Source organism: Taudactylus pleione, unplaced genomic scaffold (genome assembly GCF_031769625.1).
Source record: "Taudactylus pleione unplaced genomic scaffold, aTauple2 ptg000041l, whole genome shotgun sequence".
NCBI classification, from domain to species: Eukaryota; Metazoa; Chordata; class Amphibia; order Anura; family Myobatrachidae; genus Taudactylus; species Taudactylus pleione.
The window spans coordinates 56,996,866-57,017,875 of NW_028284443.1; the positions used below are offsets into that span (position 1 = coordinate 56,996,866).

At 44.9% G+C, this 21,010-nt stretch overlaps 1 protein-coding gene across 4 annotated transcripts in view; it reads left to right on the top strand.

Moving 5' to 3' along the window:
- ABCC4 (ATP binding cassette subfamily C member 4 (PEL blood group)) overlaps positions 1-21,010 on the top strand; it is a 392,497-nt gene that overhangs the window by 128,755 nt on the left and 242,732 nt on the right. For all 4 annotated transcript variants that reach the window (XM_088458987.1, XM_088458994.1, XM_088458999.1 and 1 more), the window contains 2 exons: positions 13,821-13,915; positions 19,885-19,971. In XM_088458987.1, the coding sequence (XP_088315113.1) occupies positions 13,821-13,915; positions 19,885-19,971 (182 nt within the window). The remainder of the gene's footprint in view (positions 1-13,820; positions 13,916-19,884; positions 19,972-21,010) is intronic.

Below are 21,010 nucleotides of genomic sequence, written 5' to 3' on the forward strand. Positions count from 1 at the left end.
TGGACACAGCACACGTGGGTCTGGTCGGCACTTTCCGCTATGGAGATGGGGTTCCAAGTGCTCTGGGTCCCAATATATTTCCCCTGCTACAGAGAGTGAGTATAGTCTTGTGCTCCACTTAAATCCTACTAACACTTGTTAATTACTTTACACACCTGATACTTTAACACTTCACTGTCACCCTTTTTTTCGTGTGATGCCCTGGGGAGGTCTTTGGCTGAGCTGACTTTTGGGATGCCCTGCGTCCCAGATGTGAACCCCAGAGTGTTACGGACCTGCTCAATGAGGTGACCTTGACGCTGGTGGGCAGGCCCGTATTAGTGGCCATTGATATGCAAACTACCTCTGAAATTCTATAATATAAATTTAAATGTATACAGTAATGATCGTATAGTGCATCTGCAACTCTGTTTTTTGTATATGTTAAAGCCTACTCCTGCTGCACGTGTCTCCCAGTGCTCGTGGTAGCTTGCAACTGGTACATGCAGCATCTCACGTGAGAGAAAAAATGCAACTGCAAACATGGAAGAGAGATGGGCACTAGCACACGCACGGGGGTTTATGAGTACCCAGAAACCCCCCTGACCAACCAAATTTTTTTTTCAGCCTTGTCTCCAACTCACCACCATCTGCAGGCCACCCATGATCGGAGCTGCCCGGCTGCTGCCTGTTCAGCTGTCAGCGCTTTCATACCACCTGACGCGGAAGCGCTGACAGCTGAACCAGCAGTGGCCAGGCAGATCACAGCCCTCCCAGAGGGAGCTAGTGTGTATGTTATGTGTGTATGCTGTGTTTATGTGTGTGTGCTGCATGTGTCACACACCCACACATACATATATGAAATATGGACCCCTCCTAAAAATCCTGCGTTTGCCCCTGATGGGCGCTTACTGCATCCGTTTAACAATCCAGCATGTGTGTTTCCCTAACGCATTTCTTCATTAGGAGGATTTCTTCAGAGGGGTGTATCCAAACCACAGACCTGCTTCCTTGATATACCCTGCTTAATTAAAGTACATAGGACACCTGTAGATCGTTCTAGGTGTTCAAATTAAGGGTATAATTAGTATTGGACTCAGTATAATTGTTTCCCTGATGGTTTTTAAACCACTTGCACTACATCTAAAAATATTTATCATACATTAAAAATATTGAAAACATTGTGTGTTCCCAACAGATACATTTATCGGCACAGTTGCATTCTAAAAATTAATAATAAGTACAGTATATATATATATATATATATATATATATATATTCATGCATATGCACATGCAAAATAAACCATGTGTAAAGGACATATGAATATAGAACATATGTATGAAATTTGTACCTAAAAGACACATGTAAAATAAACACACTAAGGAATGTACAAGCATATGTACATATATAAGAAATACACACATATATGTGTGTATCGAAAAACTAGGAGGATGGCATTTCCTGTATGAACCATATCGCAGAACAAGAAAGTGATATGTGTATGTGTATGCAACATAAAAATGTAAAATCAGTCCCAACATATAACTCAAACAAAATTTCCTTGCTAACATGCTTGTATTATGAATCCATCAACTTAGCAAGTCCCTGCCTACAGAAAAAATATAATATTTAATTTCATTTAGGTTTTAATTTTACATTTATTATATTAATTAATATTATGCTTAGTTTCATGATCACTCATATTGTTATCCCTATTTGGGAAATTGACTGATCTTAAGATAAAATTTTATGTAAAAAATGTTCCAATGCGATATATACATAATAACAAAGCATCCCCAGAACTCTATAATAATAACACACTCAATAATGTTATTGAGTGTGTTATTATTATAGGGTTCTAGGGTGCATTGTGGTTGAAGCCTCCCTCTTACACAGTACCGCTGTGTCACCATGCAGAATCTGTGTAGGGTTTCGCTCTATTTTCTGGGAGCTTTTTCTTTTAAAAAGGGGTAAACTTACTAAGATTCGAGATAGGTCGAGATGACCATCTCGGGTATTTATTCATTTTTTTCCCTGCTTGCAAATTTACTAAAGGCAAAGTCGGGTGAGTTATAGAGAAGTTTCTCTTATATCATCTCACTCGGAAAACTCGGGTGAGATAGCAATCTCGAATCAAATCACCATCGGGCCAAATCGGAAGTACTTTTCACCTAAAACATACATCTCTCAAATTACCAAGAATCAGGATGACAAGCTTGGGTGAGATAGGAACAAACTCTCTGTCAAAATCACTTTTCAAACTCTCAACCCCCTGAGCTGCAAGATAGTAAGAAGCATACACAAATCATTGTGATTTGTGTATGTCTATTTTTGTAAATGGTTAAAATAGGGTTAATTTAATTTAAAAAAATTACGTGAGGTCCCCCCCCAAAAGACTAACTAGCCTCGGGCTGCCAGTCAGTCCTGATTCTTAAAATTACAGGGAAAAAAAAGTGTAGGGTTCCACTGTTAGTTTAAGACCCAGCACCAGGCAGCAGGGACAGAGCTGGTTTTAAATATACGTAGAAAAAAAATGACGCGAGGTTCTACGTATATTTTAAACCAGCCCTGGACCCTTTCTAGCGGGGGGCTGATACCACAGCCAGGGGTGCCCTTTCACCGGGCCCCCCAGCCGCAGCATCAGTCCTGACCGCTAGTCAGCCCAGGCCAGGGATCCCTGGGGAGTTGAGTACCCCTCCAATAAAGGGGTACCCCTCTCCAGGGCACCCTTGGCCTAGGCTGATAGCCCGGTGCTATCCCCGCCATCCCTGGGCGGTGGGTGGCGGGTTGATAGTGTAGGTGTAGTGTAAAATTATAATTAACAACATTGTCTTTACAGTGGAACTACAGGTCCCAGTAAGCCTCCCCCGCATGCTGGTTCTTGGAGAACCACAAGTACCAGCATGCAGGGCATTAAGGGCCCACTGGTATGTGTAGTTCACCTGTGAAGAAATGTTTAAAAAAAACACAACACACACCGTGAGCATAAAGTTTTATTACATACATACATACACACACACACACACATACTTACCTGCTGCCAGATGTTCAGGTCCCCTTCTCAACGTAAAGTATCCATTCAAAATACGTGAAAAAAAAGCCAATACTCACCCTTTTGTCCCTCGATGTTCTCCGCAGTAATCCTTTTAGGTGGCCAGACACTCTGTAACAACATGTATCAGCATGGTGTTACAGTATGGCGAATGACTTCAGTATCCCGGCCGCCAGCCAATAAGCGGCGGCTTCCATTAGCGGCCGCTCATTGGCTGGGACCCACATGGACTTAGCCAATGAGCGGCTCCTCCATGTGGGTCACAAGCAGCCAACACATATCTCACTGATATGTGCTGGCTGCTAGCTCGGGAGAGATTAGCAGAGAGAAAACACTGCAATCTCCGGTGAGTAATCTCCTGCAAAACGAGATACTCGGGAGAGATATCTCGTTCTGCTTAACCATCGGCCAACTCATTTAGCCTCAAATCGCCTGTTGGTAAAAAAAAGGGATTAAATCACCCGAATTTTGGCGAGTTCCAGGGAGATTAATCTCCTTGAAAATCGGGACATCTTAATTCTTAGTAAATTTACCCATTATAGCCATTAAAGGGGACCAATTTAAAGACCCCTGGAATATAGACATAAGAGATGTTATATTTTCTTTTTGTCTTATTTATTATTTGATGCCATTTTATTGTGATTTTTTTATAGGAATATACACTGTTATAATAGCAACCGGTTGCAATCTTTTTACTGTACAATAAATAACTTCTATAAATATATATATAAGTCTTCTAGAATATTTCAGTGTTTAATTCACATGCCAGACCTCGTTAATAATTAGCGCAAAAACTAATATATATTTATTGTTGTGCTGGATACAGATTTGTGTGTAGTCACAAACACAATAGTTTCTGCAGCTGTGAGACATAAAACTCTCAGTGATAGCATATTTATACTATGGTTTAGTATCAGCGCCTGATTTGAGTTTGTTTTGTGTATTTAAGCATTTTGTAAAGATGTCTATCTAGTAACCTTAGAAGTTGCTTGTCGATCTCAAAACCCTAAAGCTGGGTACACACTTATCCAACCCAGCAGCCGAACGGTTGTCGCGCCGACCCAGAGGTCGATTTAATAAGCTATACATACTTACCAATCGGATGCTCAATTTGTCTGTCGAGACATCACAACTGCCCGCACAGTGTAGGCGGTCCCTGTGGCCAGAGTATGGGTGGACCGGCACGCCTGCATTTCTGTAACCACTCCCCCGTCACCACCCTCAAATGCTTACGGCCTGTCACTCACTCTGCAATGGATTCCTATCTGCGTCCGGAATCACAGTGCGATCGCCGCGAACGTGCAGCGCGGCTAACAATCGCTCAATCTGCGTAACCAGTTGAAATTGCAATCTGTGCTGAATCAGGCCCTTAGCGTAGTACTAAGAGAAACGTTCATTGATCCTTATCACTAACACTGCTGTAGCCTTTAACCTTCTAATTACCTCCCCATTGGATATCAATTAAAACCAAGGGGGTCATTCAGACCCACTCGCGAGCGGCAGTACGCTCGCAAGTGGGTCGATGTTCCCCACTGCGCATGCGCACGACGGAGGGAGCTCCGTCGTGCACATGCGCGAGACCCGGCGAGCGAAGGACTTTCCATCGCTCCGGGTCTCGCACCAAAGGGGGCGTGCTGTCGATGTTGATTGACAGCACGCCCCCTTTGGTGGGCGTGCCGGGGGCGTGCCTGCCAGATGGAGACGTTCCCATGGGAATGCCTACCGTCTGAAGCCGGCCCCACTGACATCACTAGTGATGTCAGTGGGAGTGATTTTGGCTCTGATAGAGCCAAAATCACTCCAGGGCTTGTGGCTGGGAAACCCGACCGCAGGGTTTCCTTCGCAAGTCCGATGGTCGCGATGGTCAAGACCATCGCGACCATCTTGTTGGACGCTCGTATATGCGGTGGGTGGTGACCCACAGCTATACGAGCGTCCAGGAGGACGCTCCATTTTAATGGAGGAGGGCCCTGATTCAGAGCGAGCGCTCTGGTCAGAGCGTCCGGCTCTGAATCAGGCCCCAAGTACATTATACTTGCACCATATCTTTCTCCAATTGAACCATGTCAATGTTTATTTTCAAAAACAACACTTGTACCATATTTTCAAACATTTTTTGTTTATTTCATGATATTAAAACATTTCAATGTCCCTCTTTGTGTGAATGTCTCCCATATCCAAAATGCTTGGGACCAGGGGTATTTTGGATAACGGAATATTCCGTATTTTGGAATATTTGCATATCATAATGAAATATCTTGGGAATGGGAGCCCAATATACACACAGTTTGCATTTATGTGTTATATACCTTATACACACAACCTGCAGGCAATTTTATACAATATTTTCAATAATTTTGTGGCTCAAACAAAGTTATGTTTCATAAACCCCTTATACACACAGTCTGAAGGTAATATACAATATTTTTAATAATTTGTGCCTTAGACAAAGTTTGTGTACAACCATCAAAAATCAAAGGTTTCATTATCTGAGTCATGCCAAAATTATTCCGTATTTTGGAATATTCCGTATCTCGGAATATTTGAATATGGGAGACTCAACCTGTATCACATTTATGCTGGGAAAAATGAGAGCTGGGATAATCACTTTTATAAACCAGATTCAAAATGTCACCCATAGGTACTAAAATATTTATACAAAATGACTGTCATGTATAAATCAAATTGAATGAATACAGAAATGTACAGTAACATCTATTTCCTCACGTTCTGCACCTCCCTTTGCACCTTTTGAATTTTAAAATATAAAAAAAACCAAAAAAACCCCACTGAAGATACATTACTGTCAATGGTCCTGATTCATTACGGATCGCGACTGTGATTGCAATAGCGATTATGCACGTCGTCTCACTGCGATAGTATGCTAAACCACTGCGACGCAATGTCGTCACAGCCTAACATAAGGATGCCCACTTTACCTTACACACATAGGGCCTCATTCAGAGGCGGTTGGAGGATGCAAGCGGTCACTCAGAAACTGGGCGGCCGCTTGCATCCTGACCGCCCGCCTCTGTTTCGGTCGTTAGGCTGTGGGTTTACACCCACAGCTCCAACGACCGCTAGGGTGATGGTCGCGATGGTCAGAGACCATCGCGACCATTGGGGCTTACGACGAGACCCTAGGGTAGGGTCTCACTTGTCGTAAGCCCCGGAGAGCTTCTGGCTCTGTCAGAGCCGGAAGCTCTCCACAGATATCACTAGTGATGTCAGTGGGGCCTCCCCCAAACGGCAGGCGTTCCCATGGGAACGCCTCCGTTTGGGCTGCCACCCCCCTGGCCCACCTTCCAAACGGGGCGATCTGTCAATCAACATCGACAGCTTGCCCCCTTTGGAAAGAGACCCTCTACGACCGGCGCTGTCGGTCGTAGCGTGTCTCACGCATGCGCACTAAGGAGCCGGCTCCCTCGTGCGCATGCGCACTTGACAAACATCGAGGTGGCTGTGCGGTCGTAGACCGTACGGCCGCCTCTGAATGAATGCCATAATACTTAGCAGGACTGCAAAACCATCGGTAACATAGAGTACCATCACAGCCTCATGCACACTTGCACAAGCTCTGACCATTCTCAGGAATTGCTAACCTCATCGCACGCAGTGAGTACACAAGCTGCATAAGGCATCACAGTGGATAATTTATGCATGTCCCTGTAACAGCTTTCAAACGCCCTGGCACACCTGCGTTTCACCGACCACCCCTCCATCGCCACCCCAAACGATCCTTCCTGTCAATCACTCTGCGATGGGTCTGTGTAGTCACAGCAATCGCAGTCCCAATCGCAGTGATGTGTTCGCGCACTGCGGTGCATGCGCAGATCGCAACAATCACCCGGTTGCGTGCATAATCGCAGTTGCAGTCCTTGCTGAATTAGGCCCAATATATCCCCAAAAAATGAGAACTACACATCACTTGACACAAACCATTGATGAGGTAGTCTACCTCACCCTTTTACACTGTCCAGTTCTCTCACTTCTGCTTTCTACCCTTATCTCCTCTTACTCTGGCTCACTCCTTATGTCTTCCTTTTGTCTCCCCCTTCCCTTTAGACTGTAAGATCCATGAGCAGGGCCCTCCTTCCGCCTGTTCTCATCACCTACTTCTCTTGCACACCTTCCACACATCCTCCTTGGACTCTCTGACCCTGGACTCCAATCTTCTGTTTGTTCTTTTTCAGATGAACTAGACCTGTCATTTACGCCCACACTATCAGCTACAGGTTTCAGCTAACGCTGTACATTTCATTTCCACGCATTGCATCAGTGGCTTTCGAGATTTGTCATACTACTTGTACAAGGGATGTGCAGTCAGGGTAGGCTCCCTGTCATACTCCTGAGATTTTATATAAAAATGATTAGTATAATACAACGAAGATATTTATAACGTATACACATCTTTGTTTATTGTAATCTTTTTTATAGTTAACACTCACCAACTTTGTGGAGCTCCCTGGGACTGCAGTTAGATGAGAGATGAGGCAGCAACAGCTCAGCCTCACTTCTGTATAGTCAGACACTGCTTGTAGAGCTGGGGGCGGGGTAATACCATGGGCAGTAAACTGCACAGAAAGAGAGCTAATAAAGGCATGCCACTGAGTATGGGGGGCATGCCTTGAGCACTAATGTGACCAGGAAGTGCACTGCAGTGTTTAGAGATTGGAACATAGTCAGCAGCAGCAAGAGAAGACAAAGTGATGCATGTAGCAGAATCAATGGACACTGAAGCTTAGTGTAGTGAGGGGAGAGTTACAGTGAGTAGGGGATGAGACAGGCTCCCAGCACTCAGACCCATCTCCATGTGTGCCTCCCCACAGCAACTGATTCCAAATGCAAATGTCACACCTAGAATCAACTCCAGACCTTTTACCTGCTTAATTGATAATGAAATAACGAGGGAATAGCCCACTCCTGTCCATTATATAGCTTTTGAGTTGATAGTCCCATTACTTTTGGCCCCTTAAAAAGTGGGAGGCACATATAGAAACCGTTGTCATTCCTACACCGTTCACCTGATTCGGATGTAATTACCCTCAAATTAAATCTGAAAGTCTGCAGTTAAAGCACATCTTGTTTGTTTCATTACAAAGCCATTGTGGTGGTGAATAGAGGCCAAAATATGAAAATTCTGTCAATGTCCCAATATTTATGCACCTGACTGTATATATATATATATATTCCCATTTCTACTGTCAACCTTCCTCTGTAACATAATCTGTTATTGTTGCTTCTTGGATAAACAAAGTCAAACATTAAAATCTATAATGCATCTTAGTGCAACATTCATTTTCTGTAATGAATCTATTCTTTTCACATAAAAGTTGCAACATGTGTAAAGAAAAATATATGTCCTTTATATCTGTATCATTTAGTATTTTATTGTTCTGCTGCTGTACTGGGTGCACTGTGTGCTGTGTGACTTACAGAAGGGTGGGCTGATGTACGTAGACTCTGCAAGACTTTCTCACTAAAGCTGGCCATACACGGCCAGATAAAATGCCTGTCAGACCGACAGACATTTTATCTGGCCGGCTGCCAGCCGCAGATGTCCCTGGCATACACTGTGAGATTTCTCACAGTGTATACGGCCGACATCTGCCCTCGGGGGAGGAGACATTTCCCTGTTCCTTCCATGGGAAATAACACAGGAAATGTCTGTCTGTCGGCCGCGGCTGGGCATACACTGCCCGATGCGACCAACAGATTACCTCTAAATATCGCATCGGACGGGTATGCTGGACAATCCGGCATGCCAGACCGAGCAATATTTAACACTCGGTCGCCTGCACATGCTACACATATCGGGGCGATCCGCGGATATCGGGTGGATCAGCCCGATAATTGTAGCGTGTATGGCCAGCTTAAAGATCATCTGACTTATTATCCCCACCTGTTTTTAAACAAATAGTTACAATTACAGCTCTGATCTCAAAAATTGCTCTCTCTCTCCCTGACGGGATGCCGGCATTGGGATTCTAACCGCCGGCATCCGTCATCCCATACCCAATCTGCAAAGATACAGTATAAGCAAATGCACATGCATAGAAGCACTTTGCCACATAAATCATGCTGTACCCTGTGTGTATCCCAGTGCTAGGGAATATAGATTGTAAGCTCCACTGGGTTTTGAATGGTAAAGCTCTCGATTTAAAATGTATGCGTTCTATAATGAACTGATAATAAATAAGTATATGCAATTTAATAGATGGAGGTTATTTGGTTGCAGACAGAATATGCCTTTCACAGAACACATTTAAAGGATTTAAAGTGGCTGGAGATCAGTTATATGTTTTGAGGTTTGCTGAATTTCTATAATGTGCAGAACCAGAATAAAGAATATGGGAGATGTTGATTTGTAGAGTGATCTAGGAACACACAATGATTTAATTCCTTTGCATATCTCCCAACATCGGGCAATGGTAATTTGGAGTGGGGAGTTACTGTGCAACCGATGGGCATCACCACAGCCTTGTCCGCATTTATGATGTCACTATTTTATGGTGTTTTCATGGAAATACATCCCAACTAACACAGTTGGAGCAATAGTCCTTATTGTGTGATGGTGGGACAGTATCCTGAAATTGGGACAGCCCTGTTGAAATCAGGCATTTGGGAGGTATGTATTGTCCTGAGTTCTTCTCCTGTAATATATTGAGCGTTCAGAAAGTTATTACCAGTTGTTCTATACGGTATGCAGTCAAGATGCCGACGGTCTAAGTGCCGACCGTCTACATCCCGACTGTCTAATCCCAGCAAGGGCCTAATGACAGGCGCCTGTCATTTTACCTACACCGGGAGCCCGACACCCGGCATCCCGATCACAGGTAAGCCCGGGTGTGGACCCCCGCGAGGGAGGGGGGTTAGGTTAGGGACTCCCGGGGGGAATTAGGGTTAGGGAGCTCCCCGGGAGGGTTAGGCTAGGGGATGGGGGGGTTAGGCACCCCCGGGGGGAGCTTAGGGTTAGGCAGCCCCCCGGGAGACTTAGGGATGCCTAACCCTCATACTGATTCCGTTCTATACATGAATATTAAATTGTAATGGAGTTATAAAAAAAGTAAGTCTAAGTTATTTTCATGCAGAAAAAGACAGGCAGTATAAAGTATCTTTATTGATATCTAAGTTATCAGTATGTCAACATGGTCTGAATGTCGACATGTCAATAGTACATGTCAGTGTTACGTTTTGAGTTAGGCTGCAGTTAGGGTTAGGGCTCAAACACTATAAAAACGCTATGTCAGCATGCACAATGTCGAAATTAAGACCATGTCGACATTCTGGTGTTGACACTTCATTACCTAACCCCTTTTCTGCTACATACTGCTATGTCCTCTCTCTGGGGTATCCTATATATTGTGTGTTCCACAGGTCATGGTATAATATAGAATCTGGGGGGCCACATTCTTACATATCGTTCATATGGGTCAGAATTTAGCTTTATAGATGTATGGATAAATATTTGTCGCTTCAGGTTATACAGTATATTCTATGCATGGTAAATAAATCTATGTTGCCTTTAAAGCTTGTATTTTACATTTTTCAGTTCACAAAATGTGTTTTTCATTTTTTAACTAATTTTTTTTTAAACAAATAAACTTGGAAATATTCAAAGTAACAAAATATTCGCTTTCAGTTATATTGTGTAATAGTTTCAGTAAAAAAGAGATGGTAATGCTCGCTACAGTATGTGCAAACAGCACAGATATATAATGATAGAGGGCCCCCCTGAGGCGTATGAATTGTGGATAGTTATGCTGGATGATGAGACACCTGTTGGATGAATCGTTGCTTTTGGTTCATTCTCTATCTGAAGATGCTGAGTTGTAACTCCACTAATTTCCTTTCCATGCCTCACTGCTGACATGTAATCCCGGCATACTGTATCAAAAGAAGCCCGGTGACAGAAAGAGTTTGATGTTTCCTGTGTGTGCTATGATATTAATGGTCTTGTGAAAAATATGTGCTGTACAGTCTTGCACTTTATTAATCCTGTTTAATTTTTGTACTAATGTACTTGCAGTAGTAGTATTAATTGATTTGCCTGTATATGTTTTAAATCGACAAAGTTATCAAAGGGAAAGGGTTTGTGTCATAATGGATTTGTCAGTAGACACTGTGAAAGTATATTGGGCCAAATATGCGAGAAGGTCCAAGTTTGTCCCGCACTAAAAAATTGGTAGGTGTGACTGTCCCAAAACTCACAAATGTAATAGGGTGCGAGTTAGAGTGTCCCAGTTTGACTCGCACACGAGTTAAACTGCTGGTAAACTCGCACCTTGTAATGCGACTTTCATTACAAGGTGCGAGTTATACAGAAGCCTTCACAGATCAGAGGTCTTTTCTGAGTCAGTATTGGTTGTGGAAATATGGGACAAAAGACGTAGGGGTCTCCTGTATATTCATCAATGAGCACCAGGCTCAGTGAGCCAGTCCTGGTTGTGGAAATACAGGAGACAAAATGTGTAGGGATCCCCTGTATTTTCCACAACCAGCACTGGACTCTTTCTAGCAGGGGTGTAATGTCACAGCCGTGGGACTCTTGGCCAAAGCATTCATCACCTAACCGCTAGTCAGCCCAGGCCGGGGATCCCTGGGGAGGTGGGTACCACCCCAATAAAGGGTTTCCCCCTCTCCAGGGCATCCTGGCTGATAGCACGGGGCTATCTTTGGCACCCCTGGGTGGTGGCTGCCGGGGTGAATTGTGTAAAAAATAGATTAAATAATATTGTCTTTTACAGTAGAAATAGAGGTCCCAGCAAGCCTCCCCCACATGCTGCTACTTGCATTGCATTAAGGGCCCACATTACTAGAGTCCAGTTCTAGTCATGTAAAATACAGGGGACCCCTACTCATTTTGTCCCCTGTATTTCCACAACCAGGACTGGTTCACTGAGCCTGGGGCCGGTTGATAAAAATACAGGGGAACCCTAAATTTCCCTCCCCCTGTATTTACACAACCAGGACCGGATCAGAAAAGCACGGGGCTGGTTGTACTTTTAAGGGTGACACCATGTAATTTTTTTTTTTGTTTGTTTTTTCACACAAAAGTATGCACGGATCTCACTGTTCGGGGCATGTTTCTGTGTAACTCACACCTGCTCAGGCTATCCTCGCTAGCCTGAAGCAGGTCTATTTTTTGAGTTTTAGGTAAGTAATAGTGTGCGAGTTAAAAACTTGCACTCTGTTACATTGGCCAAGTTGTATCTCACAATGGCAAAACATCTGGATGCGACTTTTGACATTGTGAGTTGCGGCTGTTTGAGAAACATGTGAGTGTGCATGTTGTCGAACCATATTACATAGGATGAGTTTTAAAAATGTATGAGTATCGCACTATGGCCCTCATTCAGAGCCGTACGCTCTGAGCAGAGCGCACGCTCTGAATGAGGGCCGGGCTCCATTTTCATGGAGCGTCCTCCTGGACGCTCGTATAGCTGTGGGTCACCACCCACAGGCTATACGAGCGTGCATTGTGATGGTCGCGATGGTCGAGACCATCGCGACCATCGAATTTGCGAGCCGGAGCCTGCGGTTGAGGTTTTCAACCGCAAGCTCTGGAGTGATTTTGGCTCTATCAGAGCCAAAATCACTCCCACTGACATCACTAGTGATGTCAGTGGGCCGGCTTCTGACGGGAGGCGTTCCCTTAGGAACGCCCCCGTCAGGGAGGCACGCCCCCGGCACGCCCACCAAAGGGGGCGTGCTGTCAATCAACATTGACAGCACGCCCCCTTTGATCGGACACAACGAGCGAAGGACTTTCCTTCGCTCGTCGCGTCTGGCGCATGTGCACGACGGAGCTCCCTCCGTCGTGCGCATGCTCAGTCCATAACATCGACCCACTTGCGAGCGGACAGCCGCTCGCGAGTGGGTCTGAATCAGGCCCAATATTTGCACATTTGCAAAACTTGGACCCTATTACATTTGGCCCATTAGGTCTGTTAGGCACAGGAACTGTTTAGCTCTAGATTCTAGTGCAACATGTATTACCACCACACCTACTCATACACTGTCTCATTTGTATAGATTGTGTACAGATAATAACAATACCTTGTTGACCTGCATTGTTTGTTTGCTTTGCTGACGTTAATGCTAGCCATTGTTGTCAAATTGCACATATTTCCATTGTTTCCTTCCGTATAGTTGGGTTGTTTTATTTTATTCTCCATTATTTCTGCTGATTAGTTATGTTACCCACACATGCTGCAATTTTGTACTTGCCAACATTCCCGGTGGGAGATGAGGGAGGTGAGGTGGTAGGTGCAGGGGGCATGGCACTGTGACTAACATCATTGCAGCCACGCACCCCACTGCTCAATGCCACAATTTTGCCATTCAACAGTGGATGAGTCTACATAGACATTTTACCACAAGTTGCATCATCAAGACCCCTGACCGCCTACTTTACTCTAGAAGAGGGTGGGATCTGGGAGGTTGGTCTACTCTTTCTGGAATGAAGGGGTGGAAGTCTTCCGGACATTTCAGGAGAATAGGTAAGGGTGTATAATACCTGCATTGAATCAGTTAATGGGTCCACTATTGTTTTCATTGTCCGATTTCATAAGGATAATGTTAAATTCAGCATTGATTTCTACAACATTCTACTTCCTGCATGCTAAGACACTTGTCTGCTTTCCAAGCATAAAATGTTAGTGATGACTTTGGTATCAAGTACAATAATGGGATGAAATGTTTGCTGTAAAGACATACTACATTTACTATATTCACTTTATGCATCTAATTTATTGTGCACGATGTTACCATTTTTTTAATATAGGACTTGCTGCAGTTACAAGATGGGGACCTAACTATGATTGGGGATCGTGGTGTTACACTGAGTGGAGGACAGAAAGCCCGTGTTAACTTAGCAAGGCAAGTCATTTAATAGGGGTGGCTTTATGGCAGAAGTGTTGCTGCCAATTTCTCAGTTTATCACTTTTTGCTGATATTGTTATAGTATCTTAGCTGTGAATAGGAAATAATGATAAGGGATAAAAATGAAATATTTCTGCTTTCCTGCTTTACAGGCCAACTCTGCTGCTTTACAGATACTATAATACCAAAGAAATGGGGAATTGGGGATGATCCCAAGCACTGGTTCTCAATCTGGTGTGATAAATTGGTAGATCACTCTACTATCAATCAGAAATAAAGCCACAGTAACGGCTGTGTTATAATGAATGTGGAGGTGCGCTCATGAGAGTCAAACCATGTGTACAAGAAAAGAAGAAAGTACTCTCATTATTTGGGGCACTAACACCTACTTAAGCATAGATTGCTCAAATGATTGCAGAAAATAAAAAATATATAATATGGTATATAGGGAAGGGTAAATAGTTGGGAAGACATTTGTGTGTTTATAATTACAGTCTTCAGTCTTTGGGTCTTTCAGAGATGTACGCTAATGCATTCGCAACTGCGACCTCTCACGGATCGCAGTTGCTAAAATATGCTAATGCCTTCCAAAGCATAGGGACACCCACTGCTGCCTTCTCATATCCGTCCTACTATGTGCAACAGCATTAACATCGGTAACATCAACGCACATCGGGCAGTCACGCAGCGCGTAAGTGAAGTCTGACCAGCCGCAAACACTGCAGCTCTCCTGACACGCAGAGAGCTCTCATGCTGTGATGGAGATCGTAGTGGCTAATTTATGCACACCCATGAAACAGCGTTTAAATGGTCAGATGCGCCTGCGATTTTCTAACCACTCCTCCATTACCACCCAAGACGCTGACTACCTGTCATTCACTTTGCGAGTGATTCCTACTGTATGTATGAGAGTAATCGCAATGCAGTTGTGCTGTACTGTGCGGCATGTGCCCATACTCAATAGCAAATAATCGCTCGTTCTGTGAAAATATCAGCATTGCGTCTGTCTCTGAATCAGGCACTTTAATTGTTTTCATTTCAAGAATATATTTCATTTTTAATTTTTAGTTTTCTTTGTTAGGTTTAAAATGTTCTAGCCAAGTAGACCAAATAGAGCAGACCTGTATTATATGCAGGGGCGTATCTACCCATTGGCAAGGATGGCACTCACCAGGGGCGCCGACCAAGGGGGGGGGCATCTGGCAGTGCCACCAACAGCCAAGGGATGGACAAGTCCCCTGCCCCCACAAGTGTAGGGGAGACCGTAGTGATAGCGGTCTGCCGTACACAGTTTACAGACAGCCACCAGCGGCTGCTGTGTGTTTGTAATAGCCGCCAGCCAATAAGAGTCAGACAGACGCTCATTAGCTGCTGCGCCGTCCGAGGAGGGAGCCGGCTGGAGCTCACTTATGAGCTCCGTCTTCCGGCTCCCCCAACAGCATGTGATGGGAGAGACGTCATGACGTCTCTCCCATGCAGGAGAAGAGCGGGCCAGGACTCAGAGCGGACAGCGGTGATCGCGTCAGGAGCGGGGATCAGGTAAGTTGTATTCTTTTTCTCTGTGTGTGTAAGCCTGGCACAGCGGGCAGGGGGGGGGGTTTGGTGCCCGCGACTGGGGGCACTGTACAGGGGTGGCCACTACTGGGAGCAATTTAGGGGGTTTCCCACTACTGAGGGCACTGTATAGGAGGGACTATTACTGGGGTCAATGTAGCATTGGGGGGACTATTACTGGGGGCACTGTATAGGGGGGACTGCTTCTGGAGTCTACTACTGGGGGCACTGTATAGGGGGTCTACTACTGGGCAATGCAGCATTGGGAGGACTACTACTGGGGACAATGCAGTATTGGGGCGACTACTACTGCGGCCACTGTATAGGGGGGACTACTACTGGGGGCAATGCAGCATAAGGGGGGATTACTACTGGGGGCACTGCATGGGGGGCTAGGGGGGCGTCAGTCCATTACATTGCCAGGGGCGCATGGATCCCTAGATACACCCCTGATTATATGTATCTTTCAATATGTTAGTAGTTTATTCTAAGCTATATATTTCCCATATGCTTTCAGTTATTTTTAGAATTATTGGGCTTTCTGTATTTTTTCACTGTGAGTCTATTGAAAGTTTTCAGGGGCATAAGAAGTGGCCTATTAGAGCTGAAATTAGTTTTGGTGTATTTGGAAATGGGTGGCATAACAGAAGGAAGGACATGTCAGGAATGAAGATTCAGGGCCTGATGTAGAGGTGGATATAGCGTCAATGCCGCATAAAGTCTGAGCATGCATCTGAGCCACTCCAACCGGGAGTCGCAGAACGAATTTGGATGCAGAGAGGCATTTTCAGTGGGCATTTCTGGGTGGTAACAGTGGGGTGGCAAGCCAGACGCGGGTGTGTCACAGTCAGCGGCTGCATCTTTCAGTTAAACTGACACCGGCAGCCATGTTCAGATGTACAGTCTACACCTCCATAGGGCTGAGGCAATGATCGATGGTGCGGCTGATGGTACGTTTTAATAACACATCGGCAGATTAGCGCCACAGCTGGTGGACGTCTCTGTAATACCATCAGCTGCGGCATTAGCATAAAGACGCAGTCACGCTGTGACACAAGATGCAGTTGTGGGTGTATAATAGAGTGCACAGGCTTTGTTATGAGTGGATGTTTCAATTTCACCTAAACTGAGGATCGACTGTACAATCACAAAACACTGACACAATAAAGCAATAATAACAGACAGAGGTATAATGATTACAGTGTAAGAGCGTTTGCATAACTCTGATTATAGGTTTATCAAACAGGGACAAGTGTCAAGAATCACTGCAGGAAATGCCAGCTATACACTTTCCATTTCCCAAGATCTTTAGTGGGAGATTACCAGGGCATTTGTAGATAGGTTCAATGGAAAGATTGCAAAGTGGTCCAGACGAAACCGGCTATTATACTGATAATCAGATTATGCTATTTATGCATACAATCTGTAATCATTTCATACGGTTTTAGATGGCAACAGCAAGACATAGAAAAAAATAATCCAACATTTGTTGCAATAAACGGCACAGGCTGTCAATTCTACTTTGCTGCAGTCACATACTATTATTTTGTTTTGAAATGTAACAACAAAGAACATATTATGTAATTAGGACGGAATATGATGTTTATATTAGGATATACGCTATCTATCTGCCTGAATCCTTTTTGACATTTATTCACCAAGGTGCTGCAAACAGTCCTTAGAGATATGGGGCCCGATTCAGAGCAGGTCGCTAGTGCTGTGCGCTCGCAAGCGGCTCGATGTTAATGCCCTGCGCATGCGCAGCGTCTGGCTTGCTACAAGACGGGGTGGCTGTCGATGTTGATTGACAGCTTGCCCCGTTTTGTGGGCGGGGTGGTGGCCGGACAAACGCAGGCTGGATGTTCCTTAGGTTTGTTGGGAGTGGTTACTGACATCAGGACTTCCTGCTCTATGAAAGCAGGAAGTCCACTCGGGCTTGTGGCAGCTAGACCCCACCCCAGGGTCTCGTCGCAAGCCGATGGTCGGGATTATCGCGACGGTCTCCTGGCCGCTCTCACAAGCTGTGGGAACTTAGCGAGTGGCCGGAGAAAATAATAACAATTCACCCACATTCATAGCGAGCGCCCGCCAGCAGCGAGCGGCTCTGAATGAGGTCCTTGATCCCATGCTGACGTGATTGCATTGTGCAATTGCTGCATGTTTGTGGGCTGCACATTCATGCTACAAATTTACTGGGGGGCAAGGAGGGTGTTAGGGGCAGTGCTGGGGGTAGGGAGGGGGCATGTGTAGATAGCAGTTGGGGCAGTACGGGTGAGCCAAGAATGAAGTTAGGGGCAAGCAGTACTGGGGGTAGGGCGGGGGTAGGGTAGATAGCAGCTAGAGCAGTACTGGGGGGGCAAGGAGGGGGTTAGGTGCAGGTAATACTTAGGGCAGTGCTGGGGGTAGGGAGGGAGTTAGGGTAGCTAAAACTTGGGGCAGTGGTTACCTCTTTTGCTTCTGCTGGGAACCCTTGGCAGGGTCACTGTTGTCCACCTGCAGCTCCCTTCTGCCCCATGCGCAGTCCACCTCCCACCTCCTGTGTCCAGAGAGCTCAGTTGGCTGAAGGAGTGCCAGCTGCTAGAGTGTCCCGGCACCAATGACAATGCTGCTGCAACCAAATCGCCCACGGACTTCTGGTGGGGGACCTGCTGCATAGCGATTGGCTAGGGGTGACGGCGATTCGTGGTGAATGGTTGGGGGGACACCGTTGCATGGCGATTGGCTGTGGGGACAGTGCCGCATGGTGATTGGCTGGGGGGAGCCATTGCACAGCAATTGGCTGGGGTGGTGGTGCCTCGTGAATGGCTGCTGGGACGCCGCTGCATGGCGATTGGCTGGGGGATGGCGCCGTGTGGTGATTGGCTTGGGGGAGCCGCTGCACTGTGATTGGCTGGGAGGACATCGCCGTGTGGTGAATGGCTGGGGGCATGGCGCCCTGTGGTGAATGGCTGAGGGGACGCCGCTGCACGCTGATTGGCTATTCAGGTACACACAGCACTAGCGCGCCCTCCTGGACCCAATCAGTTGTAAAAACTGGGTCCCAAGTTTCCTGTAGCACGTAAAAACACGCTATAGCGCATATTTTGTGATCACTGGTGCTGAGACATTTACTTTTATCTTGTTCGCTTATTTTCTGTTGTGTGCCTGTGTGTGCCCAGGCCTAACCTCACTTATGCTAAAGTGCAGTGTCTGTTGCTATTAAAAAGACACTGCTTTACCAAGTACCTGCCTATATATATATAGTATTAGTGACAAGTAACTCTGCTTAGAGCACTCTTGAACAGGTTCTAAAGCTTGTTGTGAAGATGAATTTGGACAATAGGGACTTCAAGGGATGCCCCAGCTATTATTATTGAAAACAATGTATATTGGTTACAAATTTTGTCACCAAATCACTTGAAGAGTGCTACAATTTCTAAGGCGATACTTTACCAATGACTGTGTCATCAGCTTCAGCTTTCAGACATCTTGGCTGACCTGATCACTGGATTTTTGGTTATAAGGATTTTTGAAGAACCAGGTATATCGGGAAAGATTTTTTGCAGTGCACCTCTGATGTCGGAAGGGGATTTTTGAAGAACCAGAAGTACCCTGTCAGATCTGAAAAACTGCATTAAACTTAATGTGCTGGTTATTCCGCCTGACATGTAATTGTCTGTTATAGAGAGTGCTGTTCAAATGGAAACTTGTTTTGGCCGCAATGGAGGACACATTGAACAATTGTTAGCACCCCTCAAGTGATTTGTAATAAATGGTTAGGGCATCCCCTGAAGTACATTACAAGCCTTACGACACACATCCACTAGAAGACAGGCAAATGACTGCACGATTACGACATTGTAATCGTGCAGTCGTTTGTCAGTGTACAAACACTGAACGCTGTGCCTACACTGAATGAGCAGTCGTTCAGTGTAGGCACATCAATCATCTGCTAGCATGTTGAGCCTGATGTGTTAGAACTAACCCAGAGTGCTGTATATATACATAGTGCTTTTTTCTTTTAAAAAGGAGCCTATAGTCACCTAAAGTTACAGGTTGTAACAAGATTTATAGTAGTTTGCACACTTTGGATCAGTGTGCAGAAACTTATTTCATCTATTTCTTTAATTATTTCACCGATTTCTTCCTGATTCTTGAATTGGTTATAATAATTAGAAATTAGACCAACAAAAGGAGTCAGTAATGGCAAAAGTAGCACGTTGGTGAAATGTGCTGTTCCACTGAAGAATTTGATTTGCATGTAACTTTGCTGCAACTTTATTCATCTCACGTGATGGAGGGTTGAACGGTATAATGTAGGAGAGCCTACATTGGCCTGCTCAGATCCATATTAGCCTGCTAAACTTACAAGTGCATGAGTTGCTGGCATGACAGGTCTGCATTTTGATTAATTTCTATTATGTATTATGCAGGGCAGTTTATCAGGACACAGACATTTATCTCCTGGATGATCCTCTGAGTGCCGTGGATGCTGAGGTCGGGAGGCATTTATTTGAAAAGTATGTATGCTTTTATTTACCCCTGTACCTTACAGGTTTCCTTTTCTTAGACAATTTGACAGGCTGTTTACACAAATAGTGGTAATTGTAATGGCCTGCGGACAGCAGGCATCGGCGAGTTCTATGCGAGAGTGCCCAATGTTTTAAAGTAGCAGTCATTTAAAAGGCAACATCAACCTGGTTTTGCCTTTGAATTGAGTGCTACGTTAAAACATCGGGCAGTCTCGCACAGAACCCGTCGTTGCCTGCAGACCGCAGGCTATTACATTTACCTCCTAAGCTTAATGTCTTAATGACATAGGTACAAATGACATACAGTTATTGCGTGCACATGTTCCATTTTTGGCTAAAAGAATAACTTCACTCCAAAGTGTACATTCTGAATTTCACATACCTCTGGTTTGCTTTTTCTATTTGGTGCCCCAACACCACCTGACCCCACACTGCTTTAATAGTAGTCTTCCTGCTTGCTACTTTCCAAAACAAGCAGTGTTATTGGTGTTTCTTCCTCGTGCATTTCTAAGAACATTCAAGTATAGATGTGTCCTCCTGCAGTCGTACTAAAAAGCCCCTCTCGGCGCGTCAGGTCCCGTGAGACTCTGCTAGCACCGGGCGTCTTTTTAGCGTCTTTTTTGCCGAATGGAATGCGACTTGGACTCACTAGCAGACTGTGCTGACTAATTTGATATACAACACTTTTATACCGGTGTGCAACTGAAACAAGCCATTCAAAAGATCAACTTTCCTCCAACCATCCAACTGACCAACCTTCCAACATTTCTGTCCAACTAAAACAGTGCCCCACATACCTAACCAACTTTTCATATGACCAACCAACTTGTCCACTTCTTTTATCAGACCAACCTACTTCTCTCCAACTTGTGATGTCACAGAAGTAGACAGACAGTGTCTGTGTACTTTTGCATGTTTGGAATAAATATATATATATATTTTCTGAAACATTAGATAGAACAAAGGGTGCGCTCCATAGTGCATGAAAAAGTAACACATTTTAATATATAAAGCTGCACAGTTTATA